At 40.7% G+C, this 21,741-nt stretch overlaps 1 protein-coding gene across 2 annotated transcripts in view; it reads right to left on the bottom strand.

The window, feature by feature from the left end:
* Nucleotides 1-21,345, bottom strand: part of lrp5 (low density lipoprotein receptor-related protein 5) — an 84,440-nt gene extending 63,095 nt beyond the window's left edge. For both annotated transcript variants that reach the window (XM_084555422.1, XM_084555423.1), the window contains exon 1: nt 20,914-21,345. In XM_084555422.1, coding sequence (XP_084411548.1) covers nt 20,914-20,998 — 85 coding nt within the window. In that variant the 5' untranslated portion in view covers nt 20,999-21,345. The remainder of the gene's footprint in view (nt 1-20,913) is intronic.
* Between the last annotated feature and the right edge of the window lie 396 nt (nt 21,346-21,741).

Raw genomic sequence — 21,741 nt, 5'->3', positions numbered from 1 at the left:
GCTGACTGGCAGAAAACATTCCCGTGGCTCCTTTACGAAAACGAATTCATGTAAGTCCTGCAAAGCGCAGAAGCAAGCAGCTGGAAAGTCCCTTTATGTCACAGGCAACGCAAACTTCAAACGAGATAATTTAGTGAAACACAGTAAATCGCATAGGCATTGTGAACCCTGTCTGTTGTATAAATGTTCTATGTTATAACACAGGCCAAATAAGCTTAAGTCTGTTGTCAGTACTTGTTACAGTATTATTCTCTGCACTTTTTGGAGAATTTTACTTGCTGTTTTGATACTGTCTCATTTGCACTGTGTACATTTGCACCTATAAATAACTGACAATGCATGAGTTACAGTATTATTCTCTCTGCACTCTTTAGAGAATATAACTAAAACTTAAAAAGCTATGAATTTAATTGTTTTGCTTATAAATGCCTCCTTGTTGACCTCATATCACTTTATTAAAGAAAAACACATTATTTGGTAACTTTTCATCGCGCCCCTAAAATTATTTGTGTGCTACTAGATTTTTCAACTTAGTAGCACACGTGCTACTTGGGAAAATGCTAAGCGTCAAGCCCTGTGTATGGTAGAGTGTCCAGACAGAAGTAAACGGCACCTTGGTAAAAGGCACATGGCAGCCCGCCTGGAGTTTGCCAAAAGACACCTGAAGGACTATCAGACCATGAGAAACAAAATTCTCTGGTCTGATAAGACAAAGATTAAAACTCTTTGGTGTGTATGTGTGATTTCTTCGTTTTGTATTCTAAATAAATTTAACAATAATAAAAATGACGATGCTGGGAAGGTAACTTCTAAGCAACTAAAGGCCTCTCTCACATTGACTAACGTTAATGTTCATAAATCCACAAGTAAGAGAACACTGAACAAACATGTACATGGCAGAGTGGCAAGGACAAAGCCACTGCTCTCTAAAAAGAAAAATCTGCAGTTTGATCAACTTCATGTGGACAAGCAAGGAGACTACTGAGAAAATGTTTTGTGGACAGATGAGACCAACGTAGAATTGTTAGGTTTAAAAGAGCCTCTCAGACATGAGCAGAGTGGTCCCAGTCACGAGAGTAGTGTTAACCTCACCGTGAACTCACTGGAAGGAAGATTTGTTGCCATATTCCATTCATTTTATTTTTGTTTTCCCTGGTATTAATTTATTTTGTTTATTTAAAATGGACAAGTATAGAAAAACACTGACAGAAATGTCCAATGCACTGAACATTTATGGCCAAGTCTCATTTTCAACACAACTGCTTTGATGTGCAGCACCAAACTGTCAGACACTCATTAATGTTCACAACCAAAACTGTCAAACAACTGCCATCAGGTTGGCGTTTCCGATGCCTGAGGACAAAGACTGAGAGGCTGAAGAAGAGTTTCTATCCACATGCCATCCGCCTGCTCAACTCTGAGCCTTAACTGGACTTAAATATCACTGCACTTTATTCATGTAGCTGCTAAATACTGTAAAATTATGTACATATACATAAACTACCTCCCCTCTAAGTTTACACTTGAGTCTTACAGTCTATATTTTTATTTTATTTCTCTCTGTGTACATTACACTTATATTGCTTACCCTGTGTGCAAACTACTGTTTACTGTAGTACTTATATATTTTTTTACTACTGGCTGCAGGTACAACAATAGATTTCACTGTGCATTGTGCTATGTACACTATATTACCAAAAGTATTCGCTCACCTGCCTTTACTCATTCTATGAACTGAAGTGCCATCCCATTCCTAACTCATAGAATTCAATATGATGTCGGTCCACCTTTTGCAGCTATTACAGCTTCAACTCTTCTGGGAAGACTGTCCACAAGGTTGAGGAGAGTGTTTATAGGAATTTTTGACCATTCTTCCAAAAGCGCATTGGTGAGGTCACACACTGATGTTGGTCGAGAAGGCCTGGCTCTCAGTCTCCGCTCTAATTCATCCCAAAGGTGTTCTATCGGGTTCAGGTCAGGACTCTGTGCAGGCCAGTCAAGTTCATCCACACCAGACTCTGTCATCCACGTCTTTATGGACCTTGCTTTGTGCACTGGTGCACAGTCATGTTGGAAGAGGAAGGGGCTCGCTCCAAACTGTTCCCACAAGGTTGGGAGCATGGAATTGTCCAAAATGTTTTGGTATCCTGAAGCATTCAATGTTCCTTTCACTGGAACTAAGGGGCCAAGCCCAGCTCCTGAAAAACAACCCCATACCATAATTCCTCCTCCACCAAATTTCACAGTTGGCACAATGCAATCTGAAATGTACCGTTCTCCTGGCAACCTCCAAACCCAGACTCGTCCATCAGATTGCCAGATGGAAAAGCGTGATTCATCACTCCAGAGAACGCGTCTCCACTGCTCTAGAGGCCAGTGGCGGCGTGCTTTACACCATTGCATCCGACGCCTTGCATTGCACTTGGTGATGTGTGGCTTGGCTGCAGCTGCTCGGCCATGGAAACCCATTCCATGAAGCTCTCTGCGTACTGTACTTGGGCTAATCTGAAGGTCACATGAAGTTTGTAGCTCTGTAGCAATTGACTGTGCAGAAAGTCGGCGACCTCTTTGCACTATGCGCTTCAACATCCGCTGACCCCTCTCCGTCACTTTACGTGGCCTACCACTTCGTGGCTGAGTTGCTGTTTTTCCCAAACGCTTCCATTTTGTTATAATAGAGCTGACAGTTGACTGTGGAATATTTAGGAGCGAGGAAATTTCACGACTGGATTTGTTGCACAAGTGGCATCCTATGACAGTTCCACGCTGGAATTCACTGAGCTCCAGAGAGCGGCCCATTCTTTCACAAATGTCTTGTTTCACAGTCTGCATGCCTGAGTGCTTGAATTTATACACCTGGGGCCAGGCCAAGTGATTAGAACACCTGATTCTGATCATTTGAATGGGTGAGCGAATACTTTTGGTAATATAGTGTATAACTGTGCATGGGACAAATAAAACCTATCTATCTATCAAAACTGTCAAACAACACAATCAAGAACAGCAGCCAGTAGCAAGAAATAAAGAATACCAAATGGGTTTAACATGAGCTCACATAAGTGGTAGCTAGTTGATGCTATGGTTGCAGTTCTGGACAGATTTTAACCAAAATTTAGTTACTTTTAAATTTTTGAATTGAAACTATCTGAGCTGGCAGGTAGTGAATTCTGAAGGGTTGGGTAGTAGCCCTCACAGTCCACACTAGGGGTGGGCGATATGGACAAAAAATAATATCTCAATATTTTTGCCGATTTTAACGATAACGATAATTAGACGATATCCATTAAAAATGTGTTTTTAAAAGTCTGAGTTACTTAATCACTGATAATAATAATGGGCACAATGTTGAATGAAAACAGTTCTTATTTATTTTCTTTAACATGTAAGTATTCAAGTAAAAACAATTCAGACAAAATACAAAATACCAATTGAACTAGTGTAAGAACATTGGACTCTGAGTAAACATGACTTTTATGAGACCTTATAGCAATTAAAGAGAGTAAAATCAACATCTATCATTTATTTTGAAGTTTCATTTCCGTCATGACCGTGGATAACCTCGTTCACTTTAAAGTAGCGGCTGCACGCTAGCTAACACCCGTTAGCTTCCAAGCTAGCGCTAGCTGACACAACATGGAGCGATCAGTTTGTATGTTCACCCACATCAATGCCGAGACAACGGATTATTTTGAGTATGCGGAACAGTTCAAGTGTTATCAGACATGCTGTAAGGAGGGAATTTACATTGTTCTCGGGAGAGGCCTGTGATAACGGCCGGGCCTCGGGATGCAAACAGCTCAGCTGACAAAAAGCAGTCGGGAGACAGCAGTGCGCCCTGCCGCTCCACTCCCCTCACTCACATTCGCGGTAACCGTGCCTGTGAGAGAGATGATGACGTGTAGGCCCACTACAGCAATCACGTGACGCCCTGCTGCAGCCAAGGGCTTCTGCTGCACGCACCTCTGAATGTGTGGAGTTTTAATGCGTGTTTTGGAGTGTTTTTTTCGGACTAATTTAAATACTCGATAATGTGAATTTGCACATCGTTAACACAACAATCACGATATTATCGCAGACGATATATATCGCCCACCCCTAGTCCACACTATGCTGGGACATCTGGAACATCCAAAGAGCCAAGCAAGGATGCTCTTTACAATTTTAACCTTTCATCGATGTGTTCCATCTTTATTGATCTAAAACTATCACTTCAAAAATTGCGAAGAGGGAGAAGCAGCCGGAAACCAATCACAGCTCTTGCGGTCTGTGTCCTGTGACACATAGTTACATTTCTGGGGAGGTGCACGTCAGGCTATGGCGTTAAGATATGCGTAGGGCCTGTTTGATGCCGTGCCTACATCTTTTTTGCTATTAAGAGTCTTCTGATGGAAGACCAATGAGCCCATACATCCCCTGACTGCCAAGTTAGCAAAGTGCTACTTTGCCATACCTGCTACCTCTGTCCCTAGTGAGAGGGTATTCTCAACCACTGGGGACAATGTGACTGCCATGCAGATCTGCACTTACTCCAGACAATGTGGACAATCTTAATCTGTTTGTGAAGGTTCTCAGTCATCCAGGTCATGGTATATCCAAAAAAGGTTCAAAAGAAGGCAACTGGACAGTTCAGTTCAGAACTGAAGAAGCTACTCGGATTAAGCTACTCGGACAGATTAAGATTGTCCACATTGTCTGGAGTAAGTGCAGATCTGCATGGCAGTGGTGAAACGTCTTCTCAAAAAAAAAAAATAATAATCCAGTTGCCTTTTTTTTAACCTTTTTTGGAGACAATCTTAATCCTAACTTTTTTCAACTACACAGAGGGCAATAAACATAGACTGTATTATTTATGTAATTTAGTTATTAACTTTAGTATATTATTATTATTATTTAGTTTATTTATTTGGTGTTCTAAACTAATTTTCTAAACAAAGTAGTACCCAGTAAAGTTAAAGTTACCTCTGTAATTAGAGCCGGCTACTTATTTGCTGAAAAATAACACTGCTAATTTGTCAGTGGGTCAATTTTACATAAGAACCTCTCCGTATATAGACTACTGCAGTGATTCTTAACCATGGGGCGTCAACTACCGGGCCGCAAAAATCTCTCAGTTCTGCACTTGTGGGCCGCGAGGGCCGTGGGACCGCAATGCAGCTTCCCACCTCATGGTGGCAGTGATGCGTCAGCCAGTTGTTTAGCACGCTCCAGTGAGCAGCAGCAGAAGAAGCTAGCTGCGATCTTTTCCCTTATGCAGAAGTTTTTAAACGAAAAAATGAAGATGAAAGTGATGCCAACGTGCGCAGCCTTATCTGTGCATATCTGATAATCTGTAATGAACACGCTTAGACGTTCGTAAGCACAAGAAGCCTTTTTAAAGCGAGAGTTATGTGCTTTGGGAAGTTGAACAACAAGATTTGTGAATTTGCAATAAAAAAAATTCACATTTCTGACTGCCCCCTCATATATGCCTACCGAGAACCGGCCCTGTGCCAACCCCTCCCAAAAGGCTAAATTCGCGCGCTACCCTGACTTTATTAAGTTCGGCTTTGTGAATGGAGGTAGCGAGGCAGAGCCGAGTCTATCGTGTCACTGACTGGCAACACTAAATGTGCTTTGAAAGCCAGCTATCTTGTAGCCAGACGTGTGGGGCAGGGTAAGAAAGTGTTCACCATAGCGGACGATGGACTGTTGTGACTAGGGTTGCCAACTCCCTGAAAAACAAATAAGGGACACCTCTTTGGCAGGGCCAGCAGACCCTTCACCCTTCCCGCGTGGTGATTTCTTTTTTTTTTTTAATGTGTGAAATTATTTTTTTTTTAACTATTTGACTCCAACCTGAATTGAATTAGATGCATATTTTTGAGTGAACAAATTATTATTCAACAATTTATTGTTAATACAAAATTAACAGAATAAAATAAATATCTTTCTTAAACAGAAACCTGTCCTGCTTAATTTAAAACTGTATAAATTAACAACAGAAAGCAGAACATTCTTCTTGTAATAGTGCAATAAAAAAAAGTGCAAACAAAGTGTGAGAAAAAGTTGTTTGCTTTGAAGTCTTCCAGTATCTTCTTCGTAAGCGACAGTACCTCGACCAATGAGATGAGCGGGATTCCCGCTGTCAGCTCATTGGTGACAGAGCAGGAGACGGCCTGGGAATATGTTTAACGTAAATGTTCATATAAAGCGCCCTGTTATTCATTAATTCCATTTACATTTTACACACTATTTTCAATTCTCACGGTATTACGGGTTGGGTTTCAGCTCAATACGGGACGCATACTTTTGTTTCTAAATACAGGACGATTCCGTTTTTCAAGGGACAGTTGGCAACCCTAGTAGACTGTTGTTATTGTTCATTTGTCACAGATTTGAAGTAACTTCTAGTTCTGCCATGCAAAAATGAAGACTGCTAAATTGTCAAATTCATCAGCAGGTCATAAGGCAATATTTTAATTTGCACTTTATTTACAGTTTATTTAATTTGGAACTTTCATTATTTTGATTGTATTTATTTTATTACCACAGAATTTTATTTATCAGAATTTCTCAATTTCCCGGACCATTTTGTACTGGGAAAATTGGGCCCCAAGGTCAAAAGGGTAAAGCACCCCCGTCCTAATGTACAACACTGCCATGCTTTGCAACTAAGCTAGTGGTATTTCTTTGTCAGATTTGAGACTGAAGTCAGATGCATTTTTTTCCAATAAAACTGGTTTATTTTAGGGATGCACTGAAATTAAAATTCTTGGCCGAAACTGAAAACCGGAAATGAAGAGGCCAAGGCCAAAACCCCAAAACCAAAACACAGAAATAAATTATGACAGTTATTAGTACCATTGCATTTATGGCTATGACTGTTTACTAACCTCACTAAAATCAAGGCATTGCAATTGCATAAATTAATGGTAATGTTTCAAAGAGTAAATTGGAAAATTATGAAAATATTTAGCACATTCCAACAATGCACAATGTAAAATAAAACAAAATTCAAAATAAAATGTTTAATTTGACTCCACTCGTGTACATTAAACAATAATCGAGCAGAAGCTTTTGCAGCTGGAAATCAGCATCGATCCACTGTGCAGTTAGTCTGAGCATATTTGTTTTTATTGTTATTAAGAAAAATTGGTGCACTGCACCTTTAGAAAAAATAGCGCTGTCCCTTTAAGAAAGTCTTAATTGAAGCTGTGCACGCTGTGGATGTGTGCCGCTGAACGGGCATGTCGCAATAAAAAAGTGAAAAAACAAAACAAAAAGATGAACGTTTGTCTTGCTGTTTGTTTTGGAAGTGCAACAGATAAATGATTAGACTATTTATTTTTCCCCAATGGCACGCGATCTACCGCACTGCCGTCGTGATCTACTGGTCGATTGCGATCGACATAATGGGCACCGGCACCATCACTGGGAAACTTCCTTGCTTGGATGTTTGGATTTCAGGTGATAAATTAAAACCAACAAAGAGAAATTCTTTGCAGATGCATGCCTCTTGAAATTTCAGCATCACACGTTTTGCAAATCGCTATCAGTGGGTCTTTATACATTTATATAATACTTTACATATTGAAATAGCCTACGTGCACACGGCAGACATGCCAGTGCTGGGTGCGGTTGTTGCTTGTGTCATCACAACATCCTGTTTCGGCTGCGTTACTTCTGTAATAAAAGTCGAAAATTTTCGGTGGCAGAATATTCGGTGCTTCCCTAGCTTATTTAAATAATCCTTTTACTACTATACTACTATACTTTTTGTTAAGTGTTCATTTACTACCCTGGAGTCTGTTAACAGAGCAAACCTTAAATAGAAACACACTGAAACTGTTCAACGTTCACATATCGCAAGTTTTTCTGATATCATGCAGCCCTACGAGTCAGTGAGGTGCGCAAATACAGTCTTACAACTGCAATGTTTACTGCAGTTTTTATTCTCTTCCTTCCGTGTCTGCTCCAAGACTACCTAAATTATATAAAACAAAAATCAAGAGGAGTTCATAAGAACCTAATAACATTAATACTAATACTTTTAACAGAATAATTAATTAATAATGTGGACTGTGAAAAAGCAGAGCTCTCTCACTAGGCTAGAAGCCTGCCCAACCTCCCCCACCCACAAAATTTTTGCTGCGATAGTCTGTCTAGAGTTGCTTAGTTGGGAACCAATTATACTCTGGTTCGTGGACAACCCACTCTACCTACTGAGCCACAACCAGAGGGTTAGCGGTTCGATCCTCGGAATGTGCCACATGCCAAGGTGTCCTTGAGCAAGACGCTGAACCCCCAGTGCTTGGCACTGGTGTGTGAATGTGTCTGTGCTTGTGTGAGCGAATGGGTAGATGTGTCTGTGACTGTAAAGCGCTTTGAGTACCAGTAGGTAGAAAAGCGCTATATAAAAGCAAGACCATTTACCAATCGGCAGAAGAGTAACAGCAATGTAGTCATGCATGTAATAAGTTGTCTTATTGACACCTGGCTGCAGCAGCAAAAATATTAGTCTAAATAAAACAACCCACTCACTGCTATTATCCCACGCTCAACCTTTTTCTTGGGCGGCTGTGGCTCAGTAGGTAGAGCGGGTTGTCCACGAACCAGAGGGTTAGCGGTTCGATCCCCGGAATGTGCCACATGCCGAAGTGTCTTTGAGCAAGACACTGAACCCAGTGCGTGGCACTGGTGTGTGAATGTGTGTGAGCAAATGGATAGATGTGTCTGTGACTGTAAAGCGCTTTGAGTACCAATAGGTAGAAAAGCACTATATAAAAGCAAGGCCATTTACCATTTGGCAAAAACTGAGGCAGAATTTTCTGGTTTGTGTTCAGTAATACACAGGATAAGATGTTATAATCCCTTGTGCCAAAATCCCAGGCAAAACACATTTAGAGGCCCTGTTCAGCTAAGAGACCCTACCAAACCTATGGTCATATAATATGACAATTAACCTATAATCTACATAAACTAAGTAAAAGCTGCTGGCTCGTAAGTCCATTGAGCAGCATAGTTCAGACATTGTAAAACTGGACTAACTAAACGCTGCTGGCTTGTATGGCCCGCTCAGCAGCTAACCATAGCTACCACGTAACAAGAAGACAACAGCAGTATGCAGCATGCCATTGGGGTTTTCAAGTGGGCACCTCCCTTCACCGATGTTTCGTTAAGTTAGGCCCACGACACCTCGAGAAGGCTTAACAGTGACTTCCAGCGTCCTGGAGTCACCCCCCTTCACACCGCCACTGCACAACCCTGTTTCCCTCACCATTCGATGTCTATCAACAGCTATTTTAGTAACTAATAACCACGAGCCAAACAAACAAATCTAACATGATTCGCCCCGTTGATGCAGACTGAACCACGTAACAAACAAGCAAATCTACTGTGAAGTTAATATAAAAGCAGTTTGTACTGAATTGGTTTAGTCCTAATGTAGTGATTCTTCACTGATACATTAACACCGGCATTACTGAAGTTTCCTCAGGGTGCTAAACAGGCTAAAACCACCTCTGTGTACCCCCAAACTTCTCCACCCCCTACGCTCCCTCCCAGCCTCTGCATAACAAAGCACCAGGTGAGAAAAGCACTAGGAAGGATCAAGGCAAAGAAAAGCTGTACAGATGAGCTCTGTCAGGTGGTTATGTACATTTTTAACCTGAGCCTCAGCCTTAGCCAGTTCCTGTTCTGTGGAAAACTTCCTGTGTGGTTCCAGTACCAAAGACTGCACACAAGGAGGAGCCCAACTACTTCAGACCATGAAGAGGACGATGACCATGATGCTGAACCACCTTCGACCCCTTGTGAGCCCACAGACTGTATAAAAGTATTGACACCAGAGTCTGAGCAGTACTGTCCGAGAGTGGTGCCTGTGGAGCTGCAATATTGATGACCCGCCCACACTTTCACTAGACTTCTAGGCAGTTTAGGCTTCTGCGTCAATTTGACAATGTAGCTACTGCGACAGCCCAGATCATACGCACCCCCTATTAGGGGTGGGCGATATGACCTAAAATTAATATCATGGTATTCTCATCTTTTTAACGGTGACGGTATAATATCACGTTTTTTTTTTTTGGTACGTTTTGGGAGAAGTAGCCTGTCCTGTCCCTTTATGCGAATAATATTTTTATAATATAATAAGTAAATGGTAGGTATCCTTATCAAAAAGAGACATGGGAGAGTATTATGCATTCTCAACATATTTGCAAAAAACCTAAAGATCTTACATAACAGTGTAAGATCAACAAAACAAACTTAGCAGTGTAATAACACAAGAACAGTGTAATAATGTGTACTTTTCACAAAAACTAACTCTCTCTTCATCTGAACTCTGATGAAACTAGACATTCAAGTTCTTTGCCAGGAACACCAGCCTGTCAACATTTTCTGGCTTCAGTGATGCCCTGGAGCTTGTTACAATATTGCCCCCTGTGCTGAATGCACGCTCGGAGGGTGAGCTTGTGGCTGGGATGCATAAGTATTTTTTTGCCAGAAGGCTAATGCAGGGGAAGTGGGAACATTGGAGACGCCACCACTCCAGTAGATCAGAGTCACTGTCAGCCGTCACCATCAGCAGGTAGCCATCTAGCTCCATGTCAATGCCCTGCTGCTTTGGTGGGGCACTGCTACACTTTTTGAAGAAACTGCCCAGGCTGTTCTTGGGCTTTTTCAGTTGTGCAGGAGCAGTGCTAGTTTCCTTCTCGCTTTGGTCCTCTGTGGAAGAGGCATCTGTGGCCGTCTTCTCCTCCAGTGCTTTGGTTTCTGTAGCTACTCTGCTCCTCACTTCCTCCAACATTTCAGGTGACATGTAGGTGGTCTTGAACCGTGGGTCCAGGAATGTTGCCATGGTGAGCAGCTTGTCAGTGGCAGGATCTTTGTATTTTTCATTCAAATAATCCAGGACCCTCTTCTTGATGTCCTCGCACAGTCCTGCTTTGTCTTCTTCTGGCTTCAAAATGTTTGAATTGAGTAGATGGAGGACTGGCTTAACATAGGAGACACTAACATACTCCTCTCCTGACAGGGCATCTGTAAAATCTTGCAGAGGCTTCAGTGCTTTGGTTATGGCCTCCAACACCTCAATGTCTTGCCAGGTGGGTAGAAGGTGACGTAACTTTTGGTCTGCTGCCAGGACTTGAGTGATGGCCTTCTCCTGCTCCAACACCCTTTCCATCATTTTGACACGGGACCCCCACCTTGTTGGGGATTCTGTGACCAGCTTGTGGGGGGCAGGTTCAGCTCTCTCTGTGCACTAGTCAGGGCCTTCTTCTTTTTCCAGCAGTAGGAGAATGTGCTGACCACTTTTTTGCACATACCTGTGGCCCGTGCAACTCGAGCATCATGTTGGACACTCCTCTCCGGGAAGTAAAAAGAACGAATAAAGATATTAGCATAAGTGGAAAAGTAGGTTATCATAGCTGAAAAACTCAATAAACCATTAACTGTAGAGCAGCATAAGTATTTATTGTATGGACAAACTGAACATTAGGCTATTACAAATCTAATAGGCCTACATATTGCATGTATGTTGGTCAATATTTTGCACATTCCTGCACAAATAGTACAGCCTTTTCATTTTAAACACATATATATTGTACATATTTTTAATAATATTTTTCATATAATCTGATGATATTTGTATTTTATATTTGTTTTTTTTTCACGGCCTCACGGCTAAATACTAACAATGAACAATACAACACTAATGTGGTGGCCTTAAATTTGTTTTTGTTTTCTTTTTTTTAATACAAACAGAAAAGGACTTTTTTCTGAATATGAAATGTTAGGTTTAGATAGTGTAACTTACCAATAGCGTTGTGCAGTCTGTGTCCAAAACATGCGAGTCTCGTCCATTTATTGACTTCCAGAGCACGCACCGTGTTTGCACCGCTGTCAGTTGTCATGCACACCACACGCGCTTCATCCAAGCCCCAGGCAGAAAGTGCATCCTTCAGTCCTAACGCAATTATTGCTCCGGTGTGGTCTTCGGGGAAGAAGGCGGTCTGTAGGCATCTGCAGCGCAACTTCCAGCCTTGGTCAATGAAGTGGATGGTGAGGCTAATGTATGGCTCAGTAGTCCGGCTGGACCATAAATCAGTAGTGGCCGAGTAGGCTTCAAGGTGGCGAATTTCGTTCATGACTCTGTCCCGTACCTCCGTGTACAGCTCTGGCAGACACTTCTGGCTAAAAAATTTCGTATCTTGAGTCCAGAGTGTGAACCACATATCTGAAGCCATCTCTCTCTATGGTTTGAATGGGCACCATGTCCTTTGCGATATATAGCGCAATTGCCCTGGTAATATCTTTCCATTTCTTACTACTCTTGTCGTAAGGTGTAGCAGCAGTAAATGATGCCTGCAGTGAAAGCTGTGTAGTCTTGGGACGTGCGCCGCTGGTGCTGCTGGTCCCACTTGCGCTCGTTTTGGCCCGGGTTGCCTCTTCATATTCACGGGCGTGCGTGTTTTTTAAATGATGAAACAGGTTGCTTGTGTTTCCACCTCTTGCTGTCACAACACGGCGGCAAACCTTGCATATTACTGAAGTTTGCTCCGTGTCGGATGATTTAAAACCGAACCAGTTTCAAATAACGGAGGTGCCTCCTCTTTTTGGAACCAGAGTTTCCTCTCCAGCAGCCTCGGTCTCTCCATCTGGTTCCGACACTCCACTCATCTCTTTTCAGATAATATAGGCTACAGGCCCGACCTTTCTTCGCAATGTTTCACCAGTCGTTTCTTTATTGATTACCCAGGTTAAGTGCTCGTTACGCTAATTCAGCGGTTCCCAAACTTTTCTGGCCGCGCACCCCCTTCTATATCCCAAACGCGCTGACGCACCCCCAATCCCCCACACCTTAAAAACAAACAAAAAAAAATAAAAAATGCAACAAGCTTTTTTATAGCCATATTAGAGACAGCATGTTTGATCATGCTCAAGTTACCAGAACACACATATAACAAAATAATCACGTTCACAACAACGCGCTCTCACATGTGAATTAAACTGAAACACTAACATTTTCCATATTGTTAACCATTCCTGTTCGGCTCCCAGACCGTAGTCGGGAAGCACAGGGGAGAGTTTCCTCCAGGGCTGAAGTTGACGCTAACTTCGGGGCTAACCCCCTTCACTTTATCTCCAGCAGTGGCAAACAACACACACGGAGGCTCCCTTCTGTCCTTGAGGAAGCGACAGCCTTTATTCACCAACAACTATGACATAAACTGTACATTTATTGCTAAATTCCCTAATAGCTGTGCTAACCAGTCTCACTGTTACTGCCATTCACCGTCGCACTCGCTCCACTCTCGCTCGACCACCCACCCACACGTTACGGTCGCACATGCGCACTGTACTACCCCCCTAAAGGAGCCACGCTACTCTTGTAACAATATAATGAAACAAAGTTACGCACAAGCTTCTACTTTTAAGCGCAAAGAGAATGAGGACAGGCTCAGAGGCAGAAAGCAGATAAGTTGGGGGAAATATGGCTAATATGTTCAGCCCAATTGAACAAAAATTGCAGCAACTGTAAATGACCGTAGAGCTAACACAACAACGTCATCGTAACAGCGGTTTTGGAAATAAAATTAGAACGCCCGTCATTTTAACTAAATTGTAATAAAGTTACACAAGACCCACAACATAAATAACAAAGAGCATAGGCTCAGGAACAGATATAAAAAATGAGGATCCATCTGACGATTTTCAAGTGCAGCGCAGCTGGCTCAGTTAGTTGCGCATATATACGGTGCGTAGAAGAAGATAACTTCTTCTCCGCCATTGCATTTTTCATCTCGCGCACCCCCTAGAGGCAGTTCACGCACCCCCAGGGGTGTGCGCACCACACTTTGGGAATCCCTGCCCTAATTTAATGGCCACTCCCTTTTTACCACCTGCAAAGCTGATACGAATATGTTTTACTTTTTTATTTGCAACAAGATATATAGTATATAAGGACAGGTATTCAGACCACAACTGAACATTTGAAGAAAATTTAATAGATTTATTTAATAGAATAGAATTAGGCTATTATTGATGTAAATGCAGCCGTTCAAGGCGCACAATTGATTTATTACGGTATTGCAAAATCCATGTCGTGGCACAATGTCACACCGGTGATGACTATGACACCGGTGTACCACCCACCCCTACCCCCTATACAGGCTGCCCCTTACAAAGATTTTGATTGATTTGATTTTGATTTTATTATTGTGTCATGCATTAACATGCCCAGCCCACAAGGGCTTACAAGACACCATTATAAAACATAGACAGACCAAAAACCAAAAGTAAATGCTAAACAATACTAACATTAACGATACAAACTATCCTGACGTTTCATCCAGGCTTTAGTAACAAAAGAGGCTAACTTATAAACATTAAAAGTAAACAAACATTCCATCCTAACATCATCATTACTCCAGAATATTTCAGGGTTTTGAGCAAACAGTTCACTTACAACAGTTATTCTTAGTTCATCATAGAAGGGACAATATAAAAGAAAATGTGATTCATTCTCCACTTCTCGTAAATCACAAAATTCACAAAGTCTCTTTTCCTCTGGGATATTTTTAAATCTGCCGACCTCAAGTGCCAGGGGAAGAATTCCCATTCTTAATTGGGCAATCAAGGATCTCTGATTTCTTCGTAAATTTGTTTTAACATATAATTCTGTTTCATAATTATGCTTGATTTGGACATATGTCCGTAATTTCGGTTTTAACATTATATCATTTAACCATTTGTCATTAAACCCGGCAAGTAACTTTTTTCTAATTTTGTTTATGCTGCATGACAAATTATTTCTATAGATATACTGAAAATCGGCTTCTTCAAAGACAGTATAAATCTCTACGGCCCATGGAGAGTTCTGGGCTTTACTCCAAAGGAAAACTTTCTTATTGATCCTGTCATCTGACATATTAATAAAACGATTCCACAGTCTAATCATATCACACTTTCTCCTTATTGTACCAGGAATCCAGCCCATGTCACCCTGAGCAGCCAAAGAAGGAACATATTTATGAACACCCAGAAAACAGCGTATAGCTCTATTTTGTACTGCATCTGAAACCTTTCTTTCTTTGAATCCCCATACCCCAGCAGCATAATTCACAATGGGAGAAACACATGCATCATACAGTTGAGAGTAAGTAGAATAACCAAGGTCTTTACATATTTTTAACTTGTTAACAACGGAACCCAAAGCTCTGCCAGCTGAATCAGCCAGGAGTTTAATTCCATTCTCATAATTCATAAATTCATCAAGTGGAAATCCTAAATATTTATAAACAGATGTATTTTCTAGTGGCATATCAGAAAAGGTAAAGATTTTCTCACTTCTTGGAACACCTTTTTTTCTAAAATGAATTATCTGTGTTTTACTCTGATTTATGGACAACCTCCATCTGCAACACCAAGTCTGTATTAAGTTTAACATGTTCTGTAAATCATCCTCCGATTCAGCCAGCAGAGCAATGTCATCCGCGTACAACAAAATACCCACAGTTAAATCATTCAGATGTATACCTAAATTAGCATTACTGATTTCAAGAGCCAGGTCATTTATATAAAGAGAAAACAAACTAGGGGACAGGACATCACCCTGTTTAACACCAAAAGGGGTTTTAAACCAGTCAGTTTGGAAGTCATTTACCTGAACACATGCAACTGAGGAACTATACAGTGACTTTAGAGCTTGATAGAATTTACCCTCCACCCCTCCTTTTAAAAGTTTTAAAGCAAGCAGATCTCTGTTTACCCAATCAAAAGCCTTTTGGAAATCCACAAAACATACAAAAGTAGATTTATTTTCCGTAATTCTTGTCCTGACAATTGTTGTAATTGTATGAATATGATCAATGCAGGCTCGACTCCTTCTGAATCCATTCTGTTCATCAACTAAATATTCCTCTGTTTCCAGATACTCGGTCAGCCTAGCATTCAAAATACTACTATACAATTTATAAACGGTGCTAAGAAGGCTGATTCCCCTGTAATTGAGTGGTATCCTAGGGTCATTCTTAGATGACTTTGGGATAGGTTTAATAATAGACTTATGCCACACGGAAGGAACAATACTGTGTCTAAAACAAAACCTAAACAAACAGAAAAGCATGTTTAAGAGAGGAGGTGACTTTAACACTTCATTTGGGATATCTTCCACACCTACTGCTTTTTTCAGCTTAGACTTATTTATAGCAGCTTTCACTTCTTCCAGAGTAATATCACAATTCAAAAATAAATTTGGTGCGCCCATATTTCTCTCTAAATTATCCTTTAATTTACATGCATCTTCAAGAAAAGCATCATCAAAAATAGGTGGAATATTACTTCCTGAAAATAAATCAGCAAAATCGGTCTCCCACTTTTTAATTACAAAATCTTTCCTGCATTCCAGGACATCATCACTTAGGACAACCTCCATAGGTATTTTCTGTATTCTCCTTGGGCCTAATTTATTAATTTCCCTCCAAAATTGTTGTGGATTATTAGTTTGTAAATAGTCTAATCTCAAGGACTGCCCTCTACTAAACTTCCTTTTATAGAACCTTAATTTTTTATCAAATATAGACTGTACTTGCCTGTAATTTTCTCTCAATTGATGTTTCCTCACTGGATCATTACATCGAAGATAATTCTTTTCAGCTATTTTTCGTTCTTTCCACAGTTTTTGGAGCTCAAAATTCCAGAAAGGCTTAGAGCATCTTACTGACTGCTTGAATTTGTATTTATTTAAATGTTTAGGTTGACATTTATCCATTTCTAAAATCATCATATCACAGAACTCCTTGTACCACCGATCAACACTATTTTGTGTTCTTTGACAAGATTCAAGTTGTTTTATTAATTCTAATAATGCAAAGCGACACATGTCAGAGGACAAAAAGTTTTCAGGAAAAGTTCTGCATCTCTTTTTGGATTGTGAAACTGATTCATTTTCTTCTGTTATTTGATCTCCAACTTTAAATGTTAACAGTAAGAGTGAGTGATCCGGTAAATGACATCTTTCTCCAATAAGGCTCATACAGGTTGCAGCATTTTGATCTAAAAGGTCTGTAGCAGTAATTACTTTAAAGGCAAGACAAGACTCAAAGCAATTATGAGGTGTGACTATATAGTCCACCACAGCTTTTCCTCTTACTGATACGGAAGTAAAATTATCATCATTTAGATTTTTCCTGCCATTTAAAACACAGCATTTAGAGTCCCTAAGAAATTCAAGGAAGGATTCACCATGGCTATTTAGTGATCGATCTATGACCACTCTCGGTGGAACATTGTCTAAATCCCCAATACAGTCCTCTTTATCTGAAATACGACTATTAAAGTCACCACAAATATAAATTGCGTCTGTATCCAAAGAATAAACTTGGGTTAGTAAACAACTAAAAAACGTGTTGCAGTCTCTTCCCCTTACAGAGCCTTCTGGGGACAGATAACAGGAGAAAATCACGAAACTATACTGCAGCTCTCGATGTTCAAACCGTACTCCAATTATGCCGTCCACAGATTTATCCACAACATTTATTTTAAAGCATTCAAAAAGTTCATTTTTAACTAAGAGTCCGACTCCTCCTGAACCCTTTGGGGCACGTATATGTTTGTTTCTGTTGTTTCCAAACCACGTGTAGTCAGTTAACTCAATAACACCATCACCGGATAAATGTGTCTCATTAAGGGAAATAATATCTGGATTTTGCGATTGTAATAATAAACTTCGAAGCTCGTAGTTTGTAGAGGTCCATCCATTTATATTCCAGTGCACAAGAGACAAACAGGATGAGTCATTTCTTACAGGTTGGGCAACAGCTCCTCAGCGTCTCCGTGCTCCAGTGCTCTGCTGGCCTGTTGCAGGTGTTACTGTCTCAGGTGCGCCTCGTTTAATGAGCCTCCCGTTTCCCGACACGTACAAATCCTTTCCAACTGGTAGATCCCGCAGAAGCATTTTAAAGTTTGATTCCATGATCCGATCCGTGTGTGACTTAGCAGATTGAACAAAGAAATGTTGGATTATACACTGTACTTATTTATTGAATAATTTTTTTCCTACTCTCACAACGTAATAGGGCAGAACGTAACATAATCATTGTTTCAGATGTGCAAAAATATTTCCAATTTGTTATGAGACCATGGCGGAGAAAATTAAACCGTGGAGGGACACAGTAGTATTGACATTGTATGGGAAAGTTCAGCTGCCATTGGATTTTTCAATTCTTCTTTTAAGTGGACACTCTGGGCACAAACTGGTCACCGAGTGGTGTGAGATTGCACTAAATGTTTATAGATTAGAGTTATAACTGTTTATTTTGAATTCTGTTCCAAGTTGCTGCCAGTGCACAACTATTTATTATCGTAATAATAAATAACAATTCAAGACATATGGCCTTGCTTTTATATAGCACTTTTCTACCTATTGGTACTCAAAGCGCTTTACAGTCACAGACACATCTACCCATTCGCTCACACAAGCACATACACATTCACACATCAGTGCCACGCACTGGGAGCAACTGGAGGTTCAGTGTCTGGCGCAAGGACACTTCGGCATGTCGCACATTCCGAGGATCGAACCGCTAACCCTCTGGTTCGTGGACAATCTGCTCTACCTATTACCTAATTTGGTAGATTTAGTTTTACAGTGTTAAGAAAGGAATGCTTAAGTCAGACCTGAAGCTTTGAGTCTCTTCCACATTGCAAAGGTATTGGATCGGTATAGGCCATCAGAAGATACGCAAAGACCAGGTATTGGCTTTGGTATCAAGACGGAGAAAGTCGGATTGGTGCATTCCTAATTTTCGGCGCAATACTTGTTTTTTGAGAGCAATCCTCCTATTGGAGTTTTTCATGATATTCATAATGTCAATATGTGAATTCAGCCTCCACAATTTCAGCCTTTAATTTAACGCATACATTTCCCCACAGTGATCAATAAAGTCTCATCTTATATGCCCCAATCCATTCCCACAGTTCCGATTTGGATTAATTAATCACAAACAAATCCTAAAGAAAATGGACAGCACACTTAGTGGAGAAGCAATCACTGACTGAGTTTAGATGGTCTTTAGTATCCTGTAGTAGTATTAGTAGTAGTATTTTTAGGCTTATCCCGGCTTTGAGCATATCCGGGATATGGTGTTTACATGGAACACAGAGAAACCCGGTTATTCATATCCCTGTATACATGATAAATATCAGAAACCCGTTTTCTGATCACTGCATCCTATCTGCGCGTGCGTGTGTTACATCTTTTCCGTCTTTTGTTTACAACAGATTGCGCGGGAATTGTGATATAAAATAGAAATAAAAGGTTGCTGGATCAGAGCCACTTTTCTGGTTCTGACGTTTAGCTAAGTAGTAGTGCTTCTTCAATGTTTTCCAACGCGACCTAACTTGTTCAACAGTGCGAGGTGGAAAACCAGCGTCATGTAGCTTTTCCGCAACAGACTTGAATATGTCGGCATTTCTGTGTTTTCTGCCATCCAAACACGTAGTTATGTTGAGTTCTTTCATTATTTTAAGGCAAAATTCAGTCTCTTCGTCACTCCAAAAGTGAGAAGTTCTCGTTGCCGCCATGTTGATTGTTTATCTGGTGCATCACTGGCGTCACTCGCGCCTGCGCAGACAGTGGGCAGCCGTCAGAGACCGGGATAAGGTGTATACATGCTCCAGTATCCCGGCTTCTATCGGAGTACTCCAGGTGGCAAAACCAGGTTTCTTGAAACCGGGAAATGGGCATAACCCGGTGTTTACATGCACAAACACAAAAACGGGATACTTCAAAAACCCAATCAAAACCGGGACACTAAAGACCATGTAAACTCAGTCATTATCTAGTGATTCACTACTATAGTATTTCCTAGTCAGTTTTCTAGTACAGTATTCTATAATAATACATTGTCCTGGTGTAGGTATCATGACACATCATCTAACAGGTCCTTCCCAATTCTGTCCTTACTCATCCTTTAGTAAGTAGCCTACATACATTTTGGTGCACTGTGTTAGGAAGTGTTACCAAAATACAATTTGTTTAAGGGCTACACCATCTCACCTGACAGGCACATGGAGAAATACATAGAGAAATACTTATTTGGACAGGGCAGGCGAGTAAAATAAATAGAATCAGAAGTGAGAACACCAGCCCTAGTAACTCAAGACCAATTTGCGTCCCACTGACATTGACAGTTAAGATAAATGAGAAAAGAAGAGTAAGGACTTCTAAAGGAAAAGGGAATGTCTTCCAGTCACGGGAATGTCTTAAATAATATATAATAATTTCATGAATTCTCTTTAAACATGATGTACTAGAACATTAAATATTGCGCTTTAGTTTCAAGATGCAAGCAAACAAATAAGAGCTGACTAGGTCCTGATAAAATGCCTTGCATCCATTTCAGAGAAACCTAAGCTCCGCCTCTTGTTTGGCTAATACAGGCGATTAAATAGTAAAGGCAAATCAGGTATTGGAGAAAGGTGAGCCTCTAAAGAGATTAAATATGTTTGTGTGTGTGATTTATCCCCTCGATAAACTTATCAGTTTCTTTTCACTATTAAAGCAAAAAGAATGTCACTCGACACCGAGCATGAACGACTCGAGCCGTGGCCCGAGAGAACAGCCAGGCTAGATTCACGATTAAGTTTTGTTTGGACACAAACTCTTCCACTACATGGTTACAAAAACTATGGGGGGCAGCGGAGTTACAAAAGTTGCATCCACCGGTTTATCACAAATAGCCGTACAAAGTTGGGATACTATAACGACTTTACTGTTGCACCTCCGGGAAATAAAAAACACTTATTTCAGACAAAAATCGTACATCGGAGAATGTTAAAATGAAGTTGATCGCACAGCCAAAGAACTGTCATGGTGGCTCCACAGCCCTTGTTCCCTACGGATCCATGTTGTGAAAAAAGTCAACGTACCCTCAACCGCCGACAGCACGAAACTCCACAGCAGCAACACCGCCAGCAGACCACACATTTCAGGTCCTGTACGCTTCAAATCCATATCTCCCACTCCATTTGTAAGAAGGCCTAATCCTCTGTGTGTACATGTAGACTACGCAGACTGGCCTGTATACGATTTTACAGCTAGGTACAAGGCTGTATGTGTGTCGGTTCACTATGTGTCCTTCGCTAACGACTTTACTTTTTTTCCGCAGTTACGGAGCCCGCGGTACTTTGGACTGTCTCGCTCATGCAAGGAAAGAAAAGAGGCGGACGTGGTATTACGTCATCCGACCCGAAGCAAAGAGCAATATGTCTTTCATTTTCTGTCATTTCACTTTTTAGAGTTAATAGTGCTGTGTTGCCTTACGACATTTACGTGCAGACGTGAATGTGCCTGCCCACGTATCGTACCAAATTAAAATGTAAGAATAAAGAATTCTTCCGAACAAAATAATCGGGAAACAAAGGGAAATATTGTCATTATTAATGCACTAACCCTACATACAACAACTTCGTTACTTTATTTCCTAAATATACTTGTTAAAGAAATTCACATTTCAATGTTTTGCTAAATGATTATCCTGTAATTCTTTATAGCATTTTATTGTATTACAAAAACAAAAGGATACAATCCATAATAAGCTATCCACTCATATAATTATAATAATATACTGCAATGGCCCCTACATTATAGTGAATGTTAGATGGCTAGTCTGGAAAAAGCTGAAACAGTAAAGCTATAATATTTTCCTCACGTCTTGTCTTGTGTTGATTTTCATTCCATTGAGAAATATAATGTTC

This window comes from Chelon labrosus, assembly GCF_963514085.1.
Source record: "Chelon labrosus genome assembly, chromosome: 11".
Taxonomy (NCBI): domain Eukaryota; kingdom Metazoa; phylum Chordata; class Actinopteri; order Mugiliformes; family Mugilidae; genus Chelon; species Chelon labrosus.
Note: the sequence above shows the minus strand (reverse complement) of the source record. Positions and strands in the feature narration are given on the sequence as shown.